General features: G+C 35.9%; 1 protein-coding gene across 10 annotated transcripts in view; it reads right to left on the reverse strand.

Moving 5' to 3' along the window:
• Positions 1 to 541: 541 nt before the first annotated feature.
• Positions 542 to 23,280, reverse strand: part of OPA1 (OPA1 mitochondrial dynamin like GTPase) — a 52,302-nt gene continuing 29,563 nt past the window's right edge. For 5 of the 10 annotated variants that reach the window (XM_051626106.1, XM_051626104.1, XM_051626105.1 and 2 more), the window contains 6 exons: positions 23,097 to 23,237; positions 21,636 to 21,752; positions 20,306 to 20,399; positions 18,934 to 19,044; positions 2,957 to 3,034; positions 542 to 2,466 (listed from right to left, as the gene is read on the reverse strand). In XM_051626106.1, the coding sequence (XP_051482066.1) occupies positions 2,970 to 3,034; positions 18,934 to 19,044; positions 20,306 to 20,399; positions 21,636 to 21,752; positions 23,097 to 23,237 (528 nt within the window). In that variant the 3' untranslated portion in view covers positions 542 to 2,466; positions 2,957 to 2,969. Of the gene's footprint in view, positions 2,467 to 2,956; positions 3,035 to 12,124; positions 12,424 to 18,933; positions 19,045 to 20,305; positions 20,400 to 21,635; positions 21,753 to 23,096; positions 23,238 to 23,280 lie in introns of those variants that run through there. The other 5 variants (XM_051626103.1, XM_051626099.1, XM_051626100.1 and 2 more) reach the window with 2 other exon arrangements.

Below are 23,280 nucleotides of genomic sequence, written 5' to 3' on the forward strand. Positions count from 1 at the left end.
AGTTCTAATCCTTCACTGATCCTAACATGTCCATGTCTGCAATTTAGGCTTTGTGGAGCAAATATGCAGCCTCTTCATTACCACAGTCTTACAGTGAATAATGGTATTTTCAACTGATTTTGTAAAAACTTTATCTAAAAAAAAGAAAAAAGAAAGAAACATTCCTGATTTCATGAGTTGGTAAAGTGACTGCTCTATAATTTTCAAACCCATTCTCCCAATGAGCATGTTTATTTTAAATGCACTTGAAACTAATACTCCATAACCAGTCTTCATTTATATTTGGAATATCAGTTCCTTAAACTGACACAGAGATAAGATTTCAACATTATGATTTTTCGTAAGAGATCTTTGTCTAAATGTATTACATAAATGGTACAGTAAAGGTTCCTTAATTTATATAGTAAAAGATAACACTTAGCACAGTTACCACTAACTTGGTGCTGTCACAGCACTTCTGAACCAGACATTTGAATACCATTAACGGAATACTTTTTCACAATTTAACATTGAGAAAAAGAAGGCCAAAGTGACTTCTGAATTAGGTGCAATAGCACTGTGTTCAAAATCCACATTTTTATTATTCTTCAGTTACATTTTTATTCAATAAATACCTAGTTTCCATGGAGTACATCATGCTGAGCCTTAGATGAGCAGCACAGAGAACTTGGAACTAAAAGTATAGGAACATCACACTGTAAGAGATGAAGGCTGGGCCACTGGATGCAACATTTACATTACACAGAAGTTTCAGTGATCTCTAGTTAATGCAAAAGTTCTTTTTTTTTGTTTTGGTGTTTGCATTTTTACAAATAGGGATTTAACAGAAATACAGACTTATTTCACTTGCTATACAACTTAATAACTGCCTTCAGAATTGTACAAACATTTCTGAAGTTATCTTCAGAGAATGATGATGACACAAGCCATTTTTACATTTTTCCATACTTGAATGCTCATTTTCAGGAAGTAATTTAAAACAGAAATACCCCAAGCATTCATTTAGATCACCTTGAAATATTTAAACCTTTCAACACCATTTTATGAATAGCTCTATGTTAACTTTCTATCCACTTGACTGAATATTTTATGTCTGAACATTTGGGGAACATCTTACCATATTTTGTACTGTTTCCTCCAAGAGCAAACAAAAACAGTATCTGTTGGAATATGTTCAGATTCCTCTCTTAATTGTCACACATCAAAAATCAATAGCCTTTCAAAAGGGAAAAATAAACCTAAGTCAATTTTGCAATGCATATAATCAGACAACTGCAAAACAAACTTTCTGGCCTAGTACCTTCTCCCACAGAAGCATTCAGAAGTGGATCCAGATCATTCATGGCAAAGTGTGGACAGAAAAATATGGTGATTAATCACCAGGCACCTATGATACAGGCCCTATATCATGCTTGAATTTGTCAGGTGACATTTCTATAGTAAAACTGAAAGGTAGTAATAGACTTACTTCCTATTTTTACTATACTAAACAATAGAAATCAAGTGGTTGCAGAAGAACCTTACACATAACATTCTTATAAAAGCAATTTTGGTCTTACGGTAGTTATTAGAAAAATTAAATTGTATTTTTCCTTTCTTAGTTAAGGAGGTTGCCAACTTGGAATTGTACAGAACATCTTTCTACATTTCACATGTACTCAGATCAGGTTACTTTGTACCCACAGTGAAGGGAGGAGTTAACAAGGAAATCAGAGTCTGTGGCATGGCAGAATTGAAATGTAACCGGCTGTGATTCAAGAGTGACAACAGACATTAGGGAAGAATGGGTAAAAGAAGCAGCTGTTATTTCCTGAGCCAAACCTTTTAAGATGACAGTGAACAGCAGTCTGTACTTTGACTTGCAAGCACTACAAAAACTGCTTGGGTGATGACTCTCAAGAGCTTAGGAGTTTAACAAAATCCACAACTTCCTCTCAAGATCTGGATACCATGCTTTTCAATCTGCACCAGAGAAATCAGAAAATGCTTCAACACAGAGCATAACAAATACAAATGGTATTACTTAGAAGGGCATTTTAGTGTACAAATACTAAAACTTTATCTCAAACTCTGAGGATCATTTGCAGGCAAAAAAATGACAAAATATAAAATAATTCTATGGAATCTGATCCAGCTCTACCATACAAGACAGATGCCAAAAATAAAAGCTTTTTTTCCTTTCAGGAGAAAAATTAACCTTAAATGTACAACTTCTGCAAGCTCCCAAGCTATGTCATTGTCACACAAGTCAGATTCTTCAGTCATGGGCATGTAGCTTCAAAATTAAAAGAGCAGGTGGATTTAAACTGAACTTCTCAATCGCATGAGACACCATTTTCTTACTCCTCCAACACTTCAGGATGTTCCCAATAAAGACAGGAAAAACAATGGGACACAAAAGCCACTTCTGTTCAGTCTTCTTTGTGCAAGGTATCCTGGAAAAGGCTGCATTCTTGTGTAAAGCTGCTGTTGAAACAAAAAGGAGATTATTTTAAAATGTATGAAAATATATGACAGCACTTAGGCTTATGTTTTCATGAATTAATATAGAAGAAATTTGGGAATCATCAGCATGCAAACATTTTGCTAACAATATACAGTGCTTTTCAGCAAAAAAAAGAATAAAAATTCCTTTAATTTTGATTCGAGCTAGTTATAACTTCTTTCTCCTAACAGATAAAAATAACAAACTGAGAGTAATAAAAAAATATTCTGCATAACTACCCAGTAATCATATTTCTACTCAGTTTCATATCTGCTTGTAGCACAAAAGCTAGAACTACAGCTCTGCACTTTAGAAACCAGAAGCAGCAGCAGCCAGGCAGTGGAATAGAACAAAAAAGGAATTCTCACAAAGTCTGTATGAAAACACATGTATCTAAAAGGCATGGATCATAATTTTATGCTGAACAGTAAAAATACTGTAGTGTTGTTTTTATGTTCTAAACAAAGTTACCTGCTTGAACAATCTATTTTTCTTGATGGAGAGCTTCTATGAAAGCTTCAAGTTTTTCCTGGATTTCCCGAACTTTTTCTGGAGGAATTTAAAAAAAATCACCATTAAAATACCTACCACTTAACTGAGGACATGCCCAGAAAAAAAAACCACAACCCCAAAACAACAAACGCATAAACCTGAAAACATGAAGAAAAACATGCTGTTATCAGTATATTCCTATGTATTTAGTGTCTTAATTACTAAGATTTAGAACACTTTTCTAAATCAAAATAAACAAAACCCATTTTAACAACTTTTACAAATGCATTTATGATTATCTTGCTAATTTAATAATTAAAAAATTTACTAAAACAATCCAATCCTAGAAACACTGTCTTTCAAAAAAAGTGAAATTTCCATTTCATCATGCACAGCAGTAAGTACTGTACACTTGTACCATAAATTTGTTCTCTTTTAAACATTGTCCCCTCATCCCTTTCTGTTTTAATCAAATATCCTTATTCTCCACAGAAAGTGTAACAAACACTACTAATCATTCTAAACAGAGTTGAAAGCTAGTGCCCTTTCAGCAGGGAGAATTTCAGAGAATCAAATTCAAGACACCTCTTCAAAAGGGCACAGACAATGTTAAGAATGCTTAAAACTTGCACTTTATTTCCTTGCATTTCAGTAGTAACCAGGTGGGTGCAGAAACTTATTTTATATAAATACTAAAGCTGGGAGTTTATTTCTTTACAAAAACATGCCTTCCACACCACTACAAATGGTTACTAAGAATGAAAATGCAACATCGATTGCAAAAAAATCTGGAGTTTAGGCATTTTTCCACTCTTTTCTCAATTCTGAACAACACTTGTCATCATTCAACCTATTTGATTTATTACATTGCATATGAGGCAAGATTTGGAACATAGCTGGAATCCAAAGCCTGCGAGGTTTCCTGCTTCTCTCTCACCACATCCTCATTTGAAGCTCCTTCTGTGCGTGATTACAGCCATGAAAAACACACACTTCAGAAATATGAAGGAACAGGGGGAGAGCAGCAGGACAACCAAAAATAAGTTAGACGAGCATAAACACCGACCATTTTTTTTGCAAGCTAAAAATACTATTGGATTAAAGCCATATGTTCCTTTGTATGAAATACAAGGTCTGAGCTTTTTTTTTTTTTTAATCTTTTATGAATGTTTTCTTCTCTTTAGCAACACCATATGTTATGAACTTGCATTGCTGAGCTAAAAGAACAGCAAAACAGAAAAAAAATTAACTGATCAGCCTTAAATGGGATACATAAGGAAGAGTGAAAAAAACATATTACCTCCAAAGAGAATGCTCTAAGAATACAGCTAAGGGAACTCAAAGTTTCATCCAGTAATGAAGCAACAATCACACAGATGGTTATGAAATCAATTTTAAAGTAATTATAATAATGACAGGAATAACACAAACTCAACAAAACCCTTGTTCTAACAGAAGAATTTTAGTTTGCATTTGAAATAGAATATGGAAAATAGCCTGCAAAAGGATGAAGAAATCTCAAACTAGTATCTCTATGACACAATTGTTAGGTGACGAAGGGCAAGCCATGTGTGCTTTCAACACATCCATGTCCCCTTCCCCAGTGGTGCTTATCTACAAACACAGATGTACAGCCAGGCAGAAACACACTCTGGGTCCTACAGAAAACACCAAAGAACTTTCTTTTAAAAAAAAATAAAAATCAGCTGAAATTAAAGTACTTTAATATCACAAGAAGATTACAGCCAGTATGAGGGCAAAAGCTGTATCTTGAAAGAAACAGCAGGAGCCTTTACCATGAAAAAAACAAAAATAAAATTAAAAAAAATCCTTGATTCAGTTCAGAAGAATCTTTGAAAGCTGCCAATGAAAAAAACAGTAATCCCACGATCGCTTTCTACTCAGCATAATCAAAGTGTTTTTGTTACTATTTTTTAAAAGAAAAAAAATACATATTGTTTGTATGTTAGTATATAAACTTCTTGCATAATGTTAACATTAATTCAATGGCATTTATTTAAGCAACTACTTAGCTCAGCTTCCAATGCTGATGGTCTAGGTTTAAAAAATTAGCCTTTGAAATCAAGTCCTATTAGCTTGGACAGAGCTGACAGATTTTTGTAAATTATTAATCCCAGACCTCACTCTCCAAAATGAGCAGCAGTTGCCAGTGACAACTGGAGATTAGATCTTGTGATCCAGAAGATCTCTTTATGTTGTGCTTTCAACAGCTTTATTTTTGATGTGGATTTTTTTAATTGCGACATGCTTTTCCCAAGTATGTTCTTTATATTGATCAAGCCATTAGACTTGGTGAAAGCAGGCAGATTTAGCAGTATTAAATGGAAATAAATTCCCTTCTCTACCTCTTGCTAATGAAATATTACAGTCCTGAAAATTAATAGCATCAGCAAAAATCTATAATTATTATTCCACCCTTAAAAAAAAGGGTTTGTGCCAACAAAATCTATTTTAATTTTCTGATTAGGGCATATTAAAGTAATAGGATAGCAAATATGTATTCCACCAGAATATACTGAATCAGCTGTGTTTGCTCAGAGAACAGACATACTAAAATTGCCCTGATATTATTTTTTATACTTGGACTGAATTGAAATGACTGCTTAACTGTAATAATTATGAGGTCATGAGGTAATTTAATACTTTGAAAAAACATGCTGGCTATTCTTAAAAAAGAGCAGTTACAATGACTGCCAAATAGCTGCAATTATTCATGCTATGCCCTGTATTCCTAGCAGTAGTAAAGCCTTTTGCAGCAGCAGACCTCAGTCAACCTATAACATTTTCCCACAAGCCCATTCTGTAGCACGGAGAGAGAGAAGCAGCCTGATAAACTGGATTACTTTTAAAATAGGCTAATGGCAGAGTTACGCATTTACACAACACTAATCTTCATAAACCAGTAAATATAAATGCTTGGGCAGAACTCTTCTAAAGAATGCAAGTACAGGGTCTGCAATGCTGGGATAACTGCCCACAGCTTCATCAGCAACCTTGTGACACTGCTTTTAGAAAAACAATTAATTGTTACAATTTGAGAGTCAGATGTCACCCATCTTTACTTGGGGAAGTTCTCTGTGAAATGCACATTCTATATACCCATATTTACAGGGGTTTAATTGACCTAGATAAAAAAATATTAGTGCCTTATGCTTGTAAATTATAGTAATTTTATTTTGAGGAAGGTTTATCAACATACCATACCCAGAATATAATCTAGGTTTCAGATATGAATACTTGAAATATATGTAAATTAAGAAAGAGAGAGAGGAGACCTGTTGCTTTTTCTGTGTTTTGTGATACTCTTTTTCCATGTACAAGTAAGTCACAGATTAAAAGCATTTGGCTTGCTACCAAAATATTTTTGTAACAGGTTGAACTATCCTAGCACTGTTATACAATGCTCCAATATCACAGAAAGCTGTCAAAGTACTATATTCTTCTTATATGATACTGCAGAAGTTTAAATATATACTATTGCTTACACTGGATTCCAGAAAGATGACATGGTCTTTGGTAGTTTTGATGGAGACCTGAACTTATAAATACATAATTTTTCCAGCACCTGTTAAACAGTGATCAAAACCCAAATCAAATAAATGAAGAGTAACTGTAACTAAACCCTTGTTTCCATGTAAAATTCAGTAGCCAAGGGGCAATGAATGGCTATTCTACTTCCCATTTACCCCATGTTTACCTAAAAGATAAGCTGGTTCATACACCAACTCACTATGCTTCTTGATCTGGTCATGAATATTGCCATAATCCTCCCTCCATATCCCATAAAACTTCACTGACAGAATGTGGAAATTCTTTATTCAGACATCTTGAGATTCTCTTTCATACTCAGTCTCTCCTGATCCCCATACAAAACGATATTGCTACCCAATCATTTTCTTTTCATGAAACCTATGATCCTAAATCTAAAAGGCTCAAAACCAGACTAATTGATCTGTAATGAGGGACTGGATAAATTGTGAACACAGAAAAATGCAGCTACAGACAAAGCTTGCTTTTCCTAGTATGACAAACTGGTCTGAAGGGAAACCCCTGAAATACTCAGTGTGACAAGGAGTGCTTATCTACTAATTAACAGTGCAGAAGCTGGGGAATCACTCCTCAAATGAAAGACCTAAAGTGAGTTATCAAACAAATCTCCTGAGGTAAGGCCAAATAATCTCAAAATGATGTTAAACACACATTACAAAAGCAAAGTATATTACTGATTTATTTCAGCCATGCTCTAAGTAGCAAGAAAGTTTTTTAATATATATATTTCCAACTGCCTTTATTGGTTTAATAAAACATGGTCTTTGCCCACAAAACCTATCTTGCTTATGCTTCATAAAATGTATTTTGAGACATTCAAATTGTACATACTTACCTGTAAAAACCCAATAATTTTTAAATAATATAAACCCAGTAGTTTTAGCACAGAATTTTAAAGATGCTTGTGTCTGTCTGTGCCACAAGTGAGAAAACTGCTTGAGTATTTTAGGCAAAAAGTTTTCACTTCCCCTGTTTACAAGTTTGCCTGCATGACACCAAATTTCAGTTGCAACACCAAGAAAAAAATTGTAAAATCTTTCTGGACACAAATCCAACTTTATTTTGTACTTTGATGAAACTACTAGCATGAAACAACCACAGTAAAAATGTGTTAATATCCCAAATCCTCCTGTTGCACATTAAAGTGATCCCTACCTGCAACTAAGGATTACATGGCTTTGATATTTTAAAGTTGAGGATTGTACTCCTTTTGCTTTGGATTATGCTCAGACTTCAGTTTTCCTCCTCCTTTTTCAATCCCTTATTTGCCTATAAACATTCTCACTGCTTGCGATTCTACTTCTATGTTATGGTTAATTGACCACGGAAGCAGAAATGTTTATTTTACTGCTGTGAATGCATCATCTTTCCTCTAGTAAAAAGGAAAGCCCAGTCTAGTCAGATTTAATCAGAATGCCCAGAAGCACAGCATTAAAAACTGGACATGTGAATCCATCCTTTCCTATTGAAAGCCAACCTGTAGCTTAGGGCTACCTAAGACACAAACCCCCTAGCTGTGTACCACCCCTGTGAGCAGCCAGGTGGAGAAGGAGGTGTCGGGGAGGGGGCGGGGAATCTCTGGAGCTCAGCCCTTTGTACTGCATACCTGGATTTTCTGAGGGCCACACAAAAGTTTCACTTCTTGTTTAAAGACAGTTCGAGGCAGCACACTCACAGCCACTCCAAATAATGTCCCAGAAAGCACATTTTCACCCACAGCTACAAGACCTGCATCAACACGCTTTCTCTTGTCTCACCCAGCCACAGCTACTACAATCTACTCATCACTGCAAGGTCACGTCCTGCTGAATTTTAGAAAATCCTTTGAAACTACCCATCACATTTTTGGCCAGTTTCCTCTTGTTCACATACCATGTTTTCCTCTGGATGAGGCCAAGAGGAAAACTGAAATTTTCAGGGGTGGGGGAGGTCAGTGGGGGGCAAAACCACCCAGGCTGCCCTTAAAGAGACAGCACATCATTTATCAGCTGCAAAGACAGATTTATAAGTAGAGGGCCTCCTCTGTTCCTTTAAGGTTGCAAAACAGATGGGAAGTGAATGGACAGTCAAAGGGTCAAGAAAACACATGGGAGGTGCTGCTTGTCTGCTGTATGTATGTTCACTGCTTAAGAAAGGGTCAAGATTGTAACTGCATGGCTGGGTGCTGGAAAGGCCTTTCCTTTAAGCTGTTGCAAAGACAACCGTTCTTCCTCATCCTGCTGTCAAACTGCTATAAATATTGGTTTGTCAAGAGAGTTTCAGGCAGCTAAAAGTTTTTTTAAAAAGGCTGAGCAGGAGGATGAATCATGTGAATGAGTCTTAAACAATTAGCTCATTAGTGTAATAAAAGCACTGCAGAACCCTGAAAAGTTTAAATGGAATTTATAATAGGTCGCGTAGTAATTCCATGAATCATTAAAAATATACAGCCTTTAAAGTGCAAGCTTGCAGAAAAGAACTGGCATACTCTTTAGTTACTAGTAGTTAGGCTGAATGAAGATGCTTATGCTACATTATAGTAGCCCTCCTTTGTTGTAATATAAGTAAGAAACATAACAATCTATGAGATTTAAATTTGCAGCCAGTTTGACATTTTAACTTCAAATTATGCTCACTGAAATGGGATAATTATGATACAAAAATATTGTAAATACATTTATAAATACAAGGCTTTCCCTCTCACACACAAAGCTAGACAACCACCATTATATTCAGAGTTACTGACACTTTTTCTACTTGCTTTAAATCCCTTTGCCATCCTGAGAGAAAAGGTATCTCAATCAGAGCAACATCTGGAACACCTGCAGTGCAGTTAGCAGAAAGACAATGAGGACAGAAACATGCTCTAGCAATCCAAGTTGATGAAGTGAGATGCTTCTATTATTAAATACATAAAGATAATATTTCAGTGTCCTTTCAGAAGTATTTATCTTAAACCCTAGAAGAAGACACAAGCTCTAAACATACTTTAATATCACTATGAAAATCTCCAAAGACCAGTAAACATATCAATGGATATGAGTTCATCAGTAATGCCTGCTGGTGACCTGGTTGAAAATCTCCTTTTGCAAGACATTAGCAGGAGAAAACACCAAGGATGCTGTATCCTACAAGTACACTTTTAATACAAAGTGCACATTTCTTCTTTTCCCTGTTGTAGGTGAATCCACCTCTAAAACAGGAAAAGCTCACCTCTAGATTGTATTTTTAGCCTGCTGTAGAAACATAATAAAATCTTAGTCTTAAGAAGCAATTTTAGACCAAAAAAAGGAAACAATCACAGCTACCATCACCAAAGTAAGTTTTGTTGTAAGTATTAATATCATACTAATTATTAATCCCTGCATATCATAGCTAAGCAAAGCTATCAGCTGCCTATGAAAAACAGTATTACCTTTATTTCAGACTAAAGATAACCAAGGAGCAGCAGAAGAGACCTTGTCTGAAAACACTTCAGCTATTTTTACAAGGTATTCAGCATTGGAACATTATTTTAGCATTACTAATAATACTTCTTAGTATTAGGAACTGTGCTTTGTGCTGATCAATTTGTAGATTATTAATCATTCAGTGTCTTGATCTATAGATGCCCCAGATTCACAAGTGAGGTCACAAACTAGTGTACATCTCTATACTGTCATTAAGGTTAGCTCAATGTGCAAATTATTATTATTAATCTATATTAGGCTGCAAGTTGATGAGAGTCACGATGCCTGCAATAGCAAGGGAGGACTTGGGTGCTTTCAGTTTTCTGTCTCTACTTTAGATTTTTCATTAAAACTGAATCTTTCAACAGATGAAGCTGTGCTGCTTACTAGACAGCTAGAAGGAGCTTTGTAGCAGAATGACAAGGTAAGCTCACAAAACAGACTCCCATCTTTAATCAGACTTACAGATTTAAATTTCAAAATCGAAACTGTCAAGCTAGAATGAATCTGAACATGATGACGCCCATTATTTTGGGTCAAGGTAGTGAAAAGTATAAAGGTAAACCAGAAACATTACCTGATGATTCATCCAGTGATGTAAAAAAACACAACCAAACAACTTTCTTTTGCAGAAATGATGTATACAGCTATAAAAGTAAGTTACTTGTGGTAAAGACCACTGTAACCTTAAGGCTAAAAAACTTTGAAGGGAATGTAAGAAATTAATTATATATGTTAGTTTTCCACCCATGATAAAGCATACTCAGAAGTTTGCTAGATAACAAAGAAATACACTACCAGGACTATGTCAAAGTCTCTCTAAAGTATAATGCCAGAAAATGAAATGGTGATTAGACAAAATATCTTAATCATAAACAAATTCATTTTTGATCGTGAGAAACTTAAGACATCATGCCCTAAAGAAAAAGTTATTCTACTATTTTTTCTTAGTTTGTTATCATTCCTAGCTGAAAATAGTTCCATCACTTTTGTTTTCATATAGACTTCCAAATTACAAGCCAATTGGATTCCACTACGTCAACAACGTGCAACCGACACGGACACTGACTTCCTCTGCTTTTAGAAATGTGAATGGTAAACTCCACAGTTCCATAGTAGTTCAAAACAAACACACACACATTGGTCAGTTTAAAAATTTGCATTTATACAAATAGTGATATCTCCATGATAAGTACTTATTTAAATTTTAATAAGTAACCTCAAAAGCAACCAGTACTAAGAAAATAGCATCCAATTAGATACTTTGATTCTTGCATCATTAAGGAAATTTTAGGAAAAAAATAAATTTGGCAGACAAGGCTAGAACCACTCTCAAGTACAATAGACATGGGTCTAGGGTAAGAGTCACAGGCATTAAATATGTCATTACTCACGTAGCAGTTTATCATTATTTTTCAATGTCAGCTTTAAATGATAGGCTTCGCCTAGTCAGTGATGAATGTGCTGAACTTTGTAAGGATCTGTTCTAGAATCTGGACATCAGTGCCTAACTCTTCATCAATAACTTTAAGAAATCACAGCAGACAGACTTGGGTCATCTGGGATTCTTAAGTTAAGTAAACCATCACTCCATCACAGGAGGTTTACAAGTGATGTATGTTCTCCCTTGAGGATTTACTTCCCTCAGAGAAGATGCCATGACACAAAGCAGGAACCACCTTATCTGCTCTTTGACACAGACCGTCCTACACATTCTTGTGGTTTGAATTCATCAGTTTCATGCAGCTGCCCCAAAACTCAAAGGAAAAAAAAAATTGAAGATAAAACTTAAACATTCAACCAGTATCTTTCATGTCAAAGAACACTTGCTTGGGTTAATTTCATAAATTACCTACAGGGAATTAAAACACGATAATCATTCACAAAAAATTAATTTGCATTCTAACAGAGTACCAGACAGTTAGCAAATCTACCAAAAAAAACGGGATGACTTGTTAACTTGGTCATGTTCAGAGGTAGCAGAAACTGAAGACATGATTGCATAGACTGATCCCAAGAATGCTGCCTCTGGATTTCCTGTGCCATGGAGCACCAGGACCTCAGCAGAGCTCCAAGGGAGCACAGGAGTCATACTGCCACCAGCACACTGGTGACACCAAAACAAGCTTGAACTCATTAGACACAGATGGCCCACACAAACACTTTATTTGATTGATTGAGATTTGGGCAGAAATGAATGTGCTCTAAATGACAATCAGCCTCTGATAAGATGCAGGCCATATTAATGTCCTGAGGGAAGCTGCTGGCAGGAGGCTCTGAAGATTGCAGCTACCCTGCACATGTTTATCAGAAGCTGGAGATCTGTTTGGGGATTCCCAGAGGAAAATGGGTGCTCTGCTTTTGTCTGGTTAGAAGGCCACTTCTCCTGCTGTGACATTCTGCTGAGGATCAGACTTGTAACTGAGTACTCCTCACTGCTGTGACCTGCTGAAAGGAACAAAGCAAGACTGCTGCCACTTTGGTGAGAGACTGTTTTTACTGATGTAGCTTCCGAAACTCCAATAATTAGGCATTGTGGAAGAAATGAGTGCACAAAATATCAGCAATTCTGCAGATTCTTGTAAAATTACTCCTCCATTTGGATTTTCTACAATGCTTTCCTCTTTCCCATGCCTGTCTTTGTGCAGCAGGGACAACATTTGGGCTCTGCATTCAAGTATCTTCAAAATTATACTTTTTTTCCCCCCTTCAGTTTTGTAAACACTGCAAACCTTGTTGGATCTGAACAAGCACCTTAAGGATTGATTTAAGGACTACTAATCACTGGCTTTTGAGCTGTTTTGTCTACTTCTGGTTTCTAGGGAAAAATTACCAAAGGTCTACTTATTTGAGAGATGATCATTCTCCTACAGCTGAGCCTTGCCCCTTATGAAACACTGTGACCTTTTAAAAAAGTTAGGAGCTCCTAACAAAAGAGTAAATGGAAGCAAATGTTTTAGATTTTTTTTTTTTAGATCTTAATCAACATTGTAATCAACAATGTCTTGAAGGATAGAGGTCAAATCAAAACAGTGTTGACAAGCCACCTCAAGGGACTGGAATTTAATTAGGCTACAGTAATGACCACAATATAGGATTAGTTTCACACAACATTTTTATTGTTCAACTAACAGCAAAGAAAGCAAAGAAAAGGTAACCACAGAGCAAGTCATTATCTGTAAAGTACTGGTCACAGACTTTATCCTCAACTTTGCATACCTACACAACAAAAAAGGAGACTCACTTGGATTTAAATCAGTTTGTGACATACAACAGACATGACAGAGCCCTCTCAGCTTAGCCAAACACATTGTAGGAATTCCAGATCCTGAATCAGCAACTTGCACCTGAAGTACCAACCTTAGCTACCATTAGCTTTCAAACTCCATTAAAAATGGCAAGTTTATTATATGCATGTATGATATTAAATCATTCATGCTTGAAGTTTGCAAAAGGTTTACATTAGACATGAATGGATTCAAAACAAGGGAAAAAAGTTAATTTAATCAGTGACTTTAAAGCAATGGCTTTAGATATAAAACTTGAAAATATTTACGGAAACATTTATTTAGTTTTTATGTGTTTCAGTCTAAGAAAATAATTAAGTTCTGCAAACTGTTATATTTCAAACCTTACAAATATATGACAATTTAAACAAATGGCCCTAAGCTATCTTTTCTTCATGTGAGGGCTCACTCCTCCAAAGTTTCAAAAAGCTTTTGTGCAGAACGAAGCCTCAGCTGGCCCATGACACCTGTAGAGGTGTCAGTACTACTGACAAATGAACTTGGAGGCTGATCCCTTCACATCCATACCTAGTAATTTCAGGATCAAGTTTCCACAGGCATTCTGCAATCTCTGCAATCTCTTCTCACCTCCTGCCAGTGACTCTCCCTGAGTAAATGCATATGGTTTTACTTATAATTTGGTGAAGCTCTGGGTTTTCTTTTCCCTTTTTAATTTTTGAAGAAACAGGATGCTGGATGAATTGCATGATGACCTAGGAAAGATGCTTGGCATGTACTATCCTTATATGTGTTTCTTATACACATAGAAGATGCTTTTGCAACATTCATAGTTTAGCTGTTTAAAAGGAATAAAGAAGAAGAAACAAGCAAAGATAGAGCACGTGTATCTCTTTGGAGTCTGAAATTTCATCTCTAATGAAGTCAATGGCAAAGCTCCTGCTGACTGCCTTTGGCTAGGATTCACCTGAAGTATTCAATGCAAAAGTGTGCACCACCTAGCACATTTTAAATGTTACTGCAATACGTGTATATGTAGCTTGGGTTTAGGGTAAGACACTGGAAGACACCACTTCCCTTCTGAAATGATTCAAGCACTCAATTCATAACAGTATTTTATTAACAGAGCTTATTAAACTAATACTAAACTAATGAAAAATGCATAACTGAGAACAAGCGACCATCACTTACATTCTTCATAAAAAAACAGAAGAGTGGAAAACAAGAGGGACAAGGCTAGGCTCACGCATCTTCCTCCCAGAGGAAAAAGCCTAACATCCAAGAACTCAGCGTCCACAGTTTAAGCCACGCTTGAGCACCAAAAAGCAAGAAAAAGTAACCAGAGGCTGCTCGATGCTCATCCTCCTCGTACCTTCTAGAAAGGTCATTTGTTGCCATCTCGTGTTGGAAAGTTGTATGGCAGCTTAATCATTGCACAAAGTTCACACGATTGAGCAAGTTTCCTTTGGCCCTCTATATAAAAAGAGCAAGTCTAGCAGAGGGGAATTCTGGCAACAATTACGTAGTTCTGGGAGCTACCAACAACAAAACAGCCATGTTAAAAAGCAGTCTACAGACTTAAGATTAATCTACACACTATGAATTTTGCATAGAGCTATAGAGTATTTCTGCTGAAATTACTACTCTATCATTTGTGTTAAAAATAAAACAGCAGAAAAAATACTAACTTGAAATCAAGTTCTTTCACCTATGTATTTATTTTTTATCCAGTAAAGAAGTGCACTGCTCAATACTGGAAAACATAATAAAAATATATATAGCTCTTGGGAAGGTTTGACTTCAAAGATTTGTCTTTTATAAATAACCTATTTTAGCATTGCCATCAAAAAGATCCTGAAACTCAGGAAATGCCAGTAGTTTTACTGTTTTGACAAATTTGGCAGAAAAATTCCCACATTTTAAAATACATTTAAAATGTGAAAAATTTTAGTAAGTTCAGAGGCAGCCTGCATCAATGTTCAGTGTCAGTCACTTTGGAAAATTTAAAAGCAAACACAGGAGAAAATAGTCTGAACTAGTACAACTAAGAAAGAGGAAAAGAGTGGCAAGGCTGATGGAAGCTATGAAACAATGTCCAGCCAAAGAACAACTACTCAGATGAGAACTTTTCAAGCCAGGAAAAAGAAGAGCAAGCACAGATAGCATAAACATCTTTAAAGTCATGACTGGCATAAAAAACAAGGAAAGATTACTGAATGCCTTCCTCAGTGCAACAACTAAGGAGAACCAAATGAAACTGGCAGGTGGCTTAAAAACAAACAAAAGGAAGTACTTTTTCACACAATGTGTAGTTAAACTCTGGAACTAATTGCCACAGGATGTTGCAGATGCCAAAGTTTACATGAGTTCAAAAAGCAATTAGAGAAACTCACAGGAGGAAAAAAAAATATGTATGAAAGGCTATTAATCACGAAGATAACTAGGAGATCTTGGAACCAGAGATTGTTAGATGCTGAGAGAACACACCAGATGAGTACTACTGTATGCTTAACCTGTTCTTATGCTGTTTCCTAAGTACCCACGCCTGCTTATTGCCAGGGACAGAACACTGGGACATAGTGACCACAAGTCTCTTTGAATACAGGTTTTCTTACAGACTGATTGCATTTTATGACATTTTAAAAATAATGTTTCCAATTCAGCTACTCATCTTCTGCTCTGCCTCTTTTTGAATCTTATGATCCTTTCTTCCAGATGGTCTGTACTCCTAGTGCTTCTTTATTTCCATCAACTTAGTTAACTGCTCTTTGGTACAAGTATAATGATGATACTTATGATAAGGAGTATATTCACATTATATTTAATTTTTTTTTTTTTAAATGTAGCCTTCAGGAAATTATAAAACATGTAATTTATTAGAAAGGGTTCAAAAGTTCTGTTTACACTCTTGAAAATATCTAGAGTAAAACCCAAGAAATAAGCACTGAGAAGCAGCAAGACTCAAGGCCCAAAGGTCATCAAGGAACATCCTTATATAGGGGTAAAATACCTTTCAAGGCTGTAGAATACAAATAACAAAAACTGTTCAAGTAAGTTTTGAGTCTTAATATGAGCTCTCATGAAACTGGGTCACCCATGGCAGAAACAGTTTTACATTAACCAGGATTCTGAACAAACAATGAAACACTTCCAGCATTAACAGACTGATGTAACTGAAGTGAGATGGTGTTTCCAGCATCCCAACCTCAGGTATATAAATTTAGATTTACAAGTACAGTTTCCAATCAGGAAGGGAATCCCAGCCTCACATTTACAAATTTAGAATGGAAACTAAAAGACTGTTTCTAAATATCAAAGGAATGACATCCTGGAGCATGTTTTCAGTCTCAATAGTGAGCCCCAACAAGTTAACTGATTTAAAGATGGAACTCAAGATATGTGAATGAGCTGGGTTATATAAACACAGCTGCTTGGAACAGAGAGACTGGACTTCATGATTCAGATCCCTTCCATTACATTCCTAATTCAAACACAAATACTTTATGAATGTGTTTTGGGGGAGTTAGGTTTTTCTTTCCTTAAGCAGAGTCCCAATCATCACTGAATGCTGCAGGAAGGAAATTGTACAGCCATCTGAGAGTTCAATGCTCTATGCTAGCAAAGTCTGTCTCAGGAGTATAAAAAAAGAAAGCCTTCACCACAGAGAAGTACTCTATTCACTAAGGGAAAGACAAAGAAATCCCTTTTTCACGTCATTTGCCCATAAAAACTATAACCACTTAGCAATAAAAGCATGGAAAAATAGAGAGAACATAGCTGACTTGACTACAGAACTAAGCAGTACTAGTTTTAAAATCTTCCCACAGGCACAATAAAGCAGCACGTTTCATAGCTCTTTTGGTACTGAATTAAAATTATTTCCTTAGAAAAATGCATGTGGGATCTGTGACCTCTTGAATCTAAAGAAATACAGTGCAGGGACTGGTGTTTTGGCTACACAGTAATTTATGAAAGGGTACTACAAACTTTAAGCATATACACTAACACAGGTACCGTGGATTATAAACACACACAGGGACTGCTCTTACAGCTCTGGCCTTAGTTTACAAAATAAGGACCCCAGCTGTTACTGGTTTGAAATGGGAGGTTATTCCTGAAGCTGGTGAGAAGTAAAATTGACAATGCAAAAATTCAAAGTTGATTTCGGTGCAAAACAAAGATTAACTTAAACATTATGTATTTGCTACTGCTCCTTCGCTTTGTTTTGAAACTTGGAATATTTAGGGAAAATCAAAATCACCAAGTTTCACTCCGTACTGGTATTTACCCAGAAAAAAAATTAACATCCAGTACCAAATCAAGAAAGCAAGCAGCACTGCTCACTAACACAAGAAGGTAACTTCCTCCTTAAATATCTGTCACACTATGCAGGCTAACACTAGTTTTACCTTAGTCTTATACAGAGAGAGGAAAAAGTCTTATTTTGTAAAACACATTCCACCCACTCTAAAAGTATGGTACCATAAAGGTTGATACCGGGCCTTTGGAGAGAATTATGAACCCATCATAAAAATTATACACTCACATCAGCAGTTTCAGAGATCAGTCAAAAAACCCAGACAATTAGCCGTGAATTCTCTAAAACTCCTACTCACAAATCCAAAATATTGTAGCAACAAATAGTATAACTGACTGGGATTTTTACCAAACTAGCAACTACTAAATATAAATCCTTAGATATAGAAAAATATTTGTTTTATATGACATTTTGGGGGCAAAAAATTGTAGACATATTTCATACTTAGGAAACAAACAGCAACTGAAGCTTCTCTGGCCCACTGAAGCCTGGGTATAAGAACACTGCTCAATAAAAGAGGAAACACTGACCACAGAATTAATTTATTCTGAAGTAAATATCTGAATAGTATTTTAAGAGAAAATTAGTTTTTACATTAAATGCAAAATAAAGGTCTAGGAAGAAAGGTCACCTGTGATGTTCACATGCAGACATTTATATATCTTGCACATATGTGCAAGAGCAAACCCCATCAGCTCAAAGTCAGTGTAAACCTTATTGGATGTGCAGGTAAACAGGAGTATCACCTCAGCCTGGATCATCCCTTATTTAAAATCCTACTACATTGACCAAAGCCACTTTTTGGGTGATTCAACTGCTTAAAACTACTGTAAACCTTCTGGAAGGCTAAATCTGCTAGAATGTCTTCCTTGTTAAATCTCATGGTCAGGTTTTGTTTCTGTATACCTAGCCTGAAACAAGCTGACCAGTAACTCAAAAGTATTTCCAGCTAACCTGCATTAAAAGTAAGTATTATCTGTAGGAAGGATGTGTATTTCACCCAGTAACTTAGAAGATGGGATCAAAACTTCCTTACAGTCAAGACTGAATCACCCAGAGACAGGTCTCTGAGGTGTGGATTACGGATGTTGTACTAGAAAAACAACAACTTCCCTTTACAACATTACTGTTTTAACTACAGTTTTCAATATACTGATGCAACACACTTGCATCAGTGAATTTACATCTAGTGTAAATTATGATGTTTTATCACACTACCCATGCTCACCTTTGAATCAGTATAATCTGACCTTGTTTAAGAAGAATTCCATCTGTGATATTAACTAAATGCAAGTACATCAACAACTCGTATCCCATTAAAGTCTTCTCAAGGACAGTGGTCATAATTTTCTTCATTTCAAGTTAGTTCCAAAACACTATCAAGTAGGTACTTACTAAGATCCTCTGCAAGCTGGACCCTCTTGCCAGTTAGGAGCTTCACTTTTTTTTCATTGTCCTCAGCAAAATCTTCAAGCACTTCCTTTACATTCTTCTCCAAGCGTCTTACTGCAAAAAAACCCGAAAGAACAAGAATTGGTGGTAATGCTTTTGCATCTTTTGCATCTAAGGACCGAATTCTGGGAACATCTGTGGGAGACATAGCAGATATTACCATACAAACTAATTTGGTTGCCTTTTCTCCAAACTTCTGAACACATAAGCTCCTTGTTCAGGCCATTATGACAAAATTATTTGAGAAAGATGCTGAAATTTCAAATTATATTTTCTCTTTGAATTAAATTATTACTGGCTGACTTTTTTAGGAGGAAAAAAAATGTAGAGTGCTTTTCTATTTAATTCAGCAGTTTCTTCTTTGAGACTGATTGTCCAACAAATCTTTTATTGTAAGCATCTTTGCTGTCTCCCTTCTTAACAGTTACACTTCTGCTACCAACATCACCCTCATCAGATGAATAAAGACTAAGCCAATTAAAGGTGAAAGATGGAAAAATGACAACAGTGGAGTGTGGTATTGGAGGACTGGTGACACACAGAGGGCTGTTGCCATATATTCAAGGCCAAGAGGAACCAAGAGCTCTTTATTATGACCATTGTAAAACTTACATCCTTGCACTTCATGCTTAGAGGGAGCAACCCCTATTAAAACTTACTCATTTTCAGCCCAGTAAGTTGCCAATAAGATAAGTGTTTTGAAGAGCCAAGACCTAGTTTTCTACACTTAGGTACAATTTCTTCTCCATGGTAATGTGCATCACATGTCAAAGTTAAACCTTTTATTGCACCTTTTCAGGAAGCAGGTTGAAAACTACTTTACAGATCAAAGGTCATTATTAGTAGTTGTACCTCAGTGCTATTCAATTGCTACATAAATGATGCTTTATAAGGAAGCCACTGTTGTATAAGCTTGTCTAGATACCAGCAGGCCCATTTTGCATAATTTTAAAAAATGCATTATAATTTATTTTTATATTAAAACATTTAAAAATTAAATCTACAGCCAGGCTGACCTGAGAAAAAAAACAGCCAGTACTGAAATTCTTTCTGCTTGGAAAAAGTTACTGACAACTGGCATCATGAAAATATTTTAAACTGAAGGGTGTCTTAACTACTTGACATTCTATTTACACTAAATCCTTTAATGTAAATAGAATGTCAAATTCTTTGTTCTACACCTTTTAAATACCTAAACAGGAGACAAAAATCAGCCAGCCAGGCTAAGCATGAAAGGAACACATAGCCAGAGGAACACTGGAAAATTTCTAACCAAATGTTTGTTTCAAACACCTGAATTCAGTAGGAGCCTTACCTTCAGTGTTGGTGAGCTGCTGCCTCAGGGTGTTTGCTGTAATTGCCAGCATTCGCTGTATCCGCCAGAAGAGGACAATATCATTGCACTCCAGCTGAAACCAGGGAAGTTGTGCTGTCAGACCTCTGGTGTGCACTGAGCATCCCACACTTACTAGAACCCTTGACGCTTTTGGTGGCAACTGGGAACTCATGTATGCATACCCTTATCTTGCAGAAATATTCATAGAATAACTGCTCTAACCACGTCAGCCACTACATTTCCATCTACTCTTTTGAACAGAAAGATACACATCCAGGGTTATAATGGAAAAAAACAGTTGCACACACTATATATGCAGGCTGGTGAATATAACCTAATGCTCAATAAAAAGAAGACACTTGTTCATAGCAAACACATTGAAAGACAACAGCTGAACTCCAAGTCATAAGTCCCTGTCTGACAAATGCTTCTGAGACAGTGTTGCTGTATTTCTAATATTTGGCTATATTTGTTAACAACAGAAAATACAATTTCTACACCTGCAAGGATGGCAAGAGGGAGCACTAACTTCACATTAGGACACCTCAGAAAAACAGTAACAGGAGGTTAAGTGCCATGGAGAGGCAGCTCTCTACTCTAGGATTGTAATATCTCTTATAGGCATATAGGGATTTCTACAGTACTAAAGATTTCTGGCTTCACAAGGGCTCATTATTTCTCATTAGAAAGCAAAATAAAAGACCACAGAAAGTGAGGAGCTTTATCTTTACAGGAATTTCTTTTAGATTTAAATAATGGTAAGAAAACTGTATATTCTCTTATTTGTGTGACTTCATGCATACTGACATATGTTGCCCAAGCTTGGGTTTACAAAACTGCAAAGTCATCTAAAAGATCTGCTTGTAAGCTCTACAGTTTTTTCTTTTTCTTTTGAGCATGTGGTTCCAAGCATTAACTCTGAACACTTACTTATCATACTTAGCCCATAAAAACCCCTTACTTAACATTTTCTGAGTTTTGTGTATCAGCAAGGTAAATAAATATCAATGAGGAAGTGGGAGAAACTGATACCAATAGCTGTAAAACTCCGCTTTTAACAGTGTATTTTCGATGCTCATGGATAAGAAAAAGATGTTTAGGTCATGGCTGATACCTAGTGGTCATTTTATACAATTACCACCAGGATAGCATTTTATATAAATTAGAAGCCTCATGTAAAACATCTCTATGATCACTAGCAATCTGAAGGTAAAGGATATAAAAGAAAGGTTAGGCTAGTTTAAAGTTTTTTTTAACTGAAATGGAAACATAAGGCAAAACATCAGCATGTATCTGCTCTTCAATTTACCTCTGAGTCCACAAAATGCCTCTGATAATAATAGAAGCCTCTTCGACACAGATTACAGTGGTTCAAAGCAGTCTTCAGGAAATATCTTCTGTAAATTTGGTGCCATGTGTCTTTAATCTAGGAAAACAGTACTTAAATAAATACATACACTCGTTTTCGTGCATAACTTAATGACTGCATTTTATTTTAAAATGTAACTCCAAATTCCACTATCCCTGTCACATAACGTATATTCAAATATTTCTCTGCAATTCATCTGCTACTGGGATATGATTAATGTGTTAGTTACATTTGACAAACATTACAGATGATTGTCAACTTAAAAATCTACACTTCCATGCTTGAAACATAATTCAATGCTTAAAAACGTGCTTTGGCTGCAGACATTTAAATTATATGCTACAATACAGGACAAAGTTCTGCTCTTGGCATGATGCAATCTTCATATCAACACAGAATACACTTCTGAATGGTACCCATTAATCTATCAATTAAACCAGATTACAGCATAGGGAAATACTTAGTGGGTCTTATGTAAACAAACATTTGAAACTTTTTTATTAGACTTAATATATGTTCCAGTTCATCAAAATTAAATATGCACGCAGATATTGCCCTTGAAAAAGGGCCATAAAATAAAATTTAAAAAAATAAGTTGCCTAGCTAGAAAGGAAACTCAATTTGCACTCAGTCTCCTTATGCAGAAGATGTGCATCCCTACTCTGCCCTTTAATACAATGTATGGTAAGGGCTGTACAGGAAAGGGGCAGTAGGTGTTTAAATAACTCTTCTGCCTTGAATAAGTGCATGTATTAACATTGAATAGGGAGCCAAAGCTACTGCAAAGAATAAATCACTGTTAAAGGAAATCTTCACTTATTAATATTTGAATTCTGATTTAAAAAGCTTGTATTTAATGAGATAAAAGATCTAATAATGGTTAAGAGCCATACATTGCAATGAAATAAATAACCTTCCAGAACATTTAAAATGTACAATACATTCCCTCAGGGCACTCTAAACCCCATCTTTTTCCAACTATTTTTACAAAATTTCCCTCTCTTCAATGTACTTTTGAAATTCAAACTGCACATCTAACCACACTGAAAGCTCAGGATTGCACAAGATGTTGTTACTGCATCTTGCTCACAAAGGCCTTGATTCCACTATTGAACATCTGAACAATAAGTGTAAACAAGCCTCGTCATAACACAGGCGAGAAAATCTGCTCAGCAGATCCTGATTTCAGTCTAGGCTGACAGACCCTGAAGTCTTGTTCTGCATCTTGTCTGACAGCCAACAGAAGGGTGTGAATTGCGTGCAGCCATTTAGACATTCATTTGAAAACATCTGGGTTACAAACTCAGGATTTAGATGGAGATTTTTCGTATGGTATCTTGAAAGAACATTCAAATGTTCACAGGGGGCTTCCATATGTTCTGTTACAATTCTGCATCTTACCAGACATGGGTCCACTGCTATTCCTCTTGCTTCCAGATTCTTCCTGACAGTTGTCACTTCATCATTTGCCAGATAAGCTGCATGTTCTTCATTGCATTTGATTAATTTCTCAAGTTCATTTTTTGTTTCGTTACGAATATTCTAGGATAAGAATGATTAGTTAGAATTATTTACTATGGGCTCA

The sequence above is a fragment of the Apus apus genome, chromosome 8 (assembly GCF_020740795.1).
Source record: "Apus apus isolate bApuApu2 chromosome 8, bApuApu2.pri.cur, whole genome shotgun sequence".
Classification (NCBI taxonomy): Eukaryota; Metazoa; Chordata; class Aves; order Apodiformes; family Apodidae; genus Apus; species Apus apus.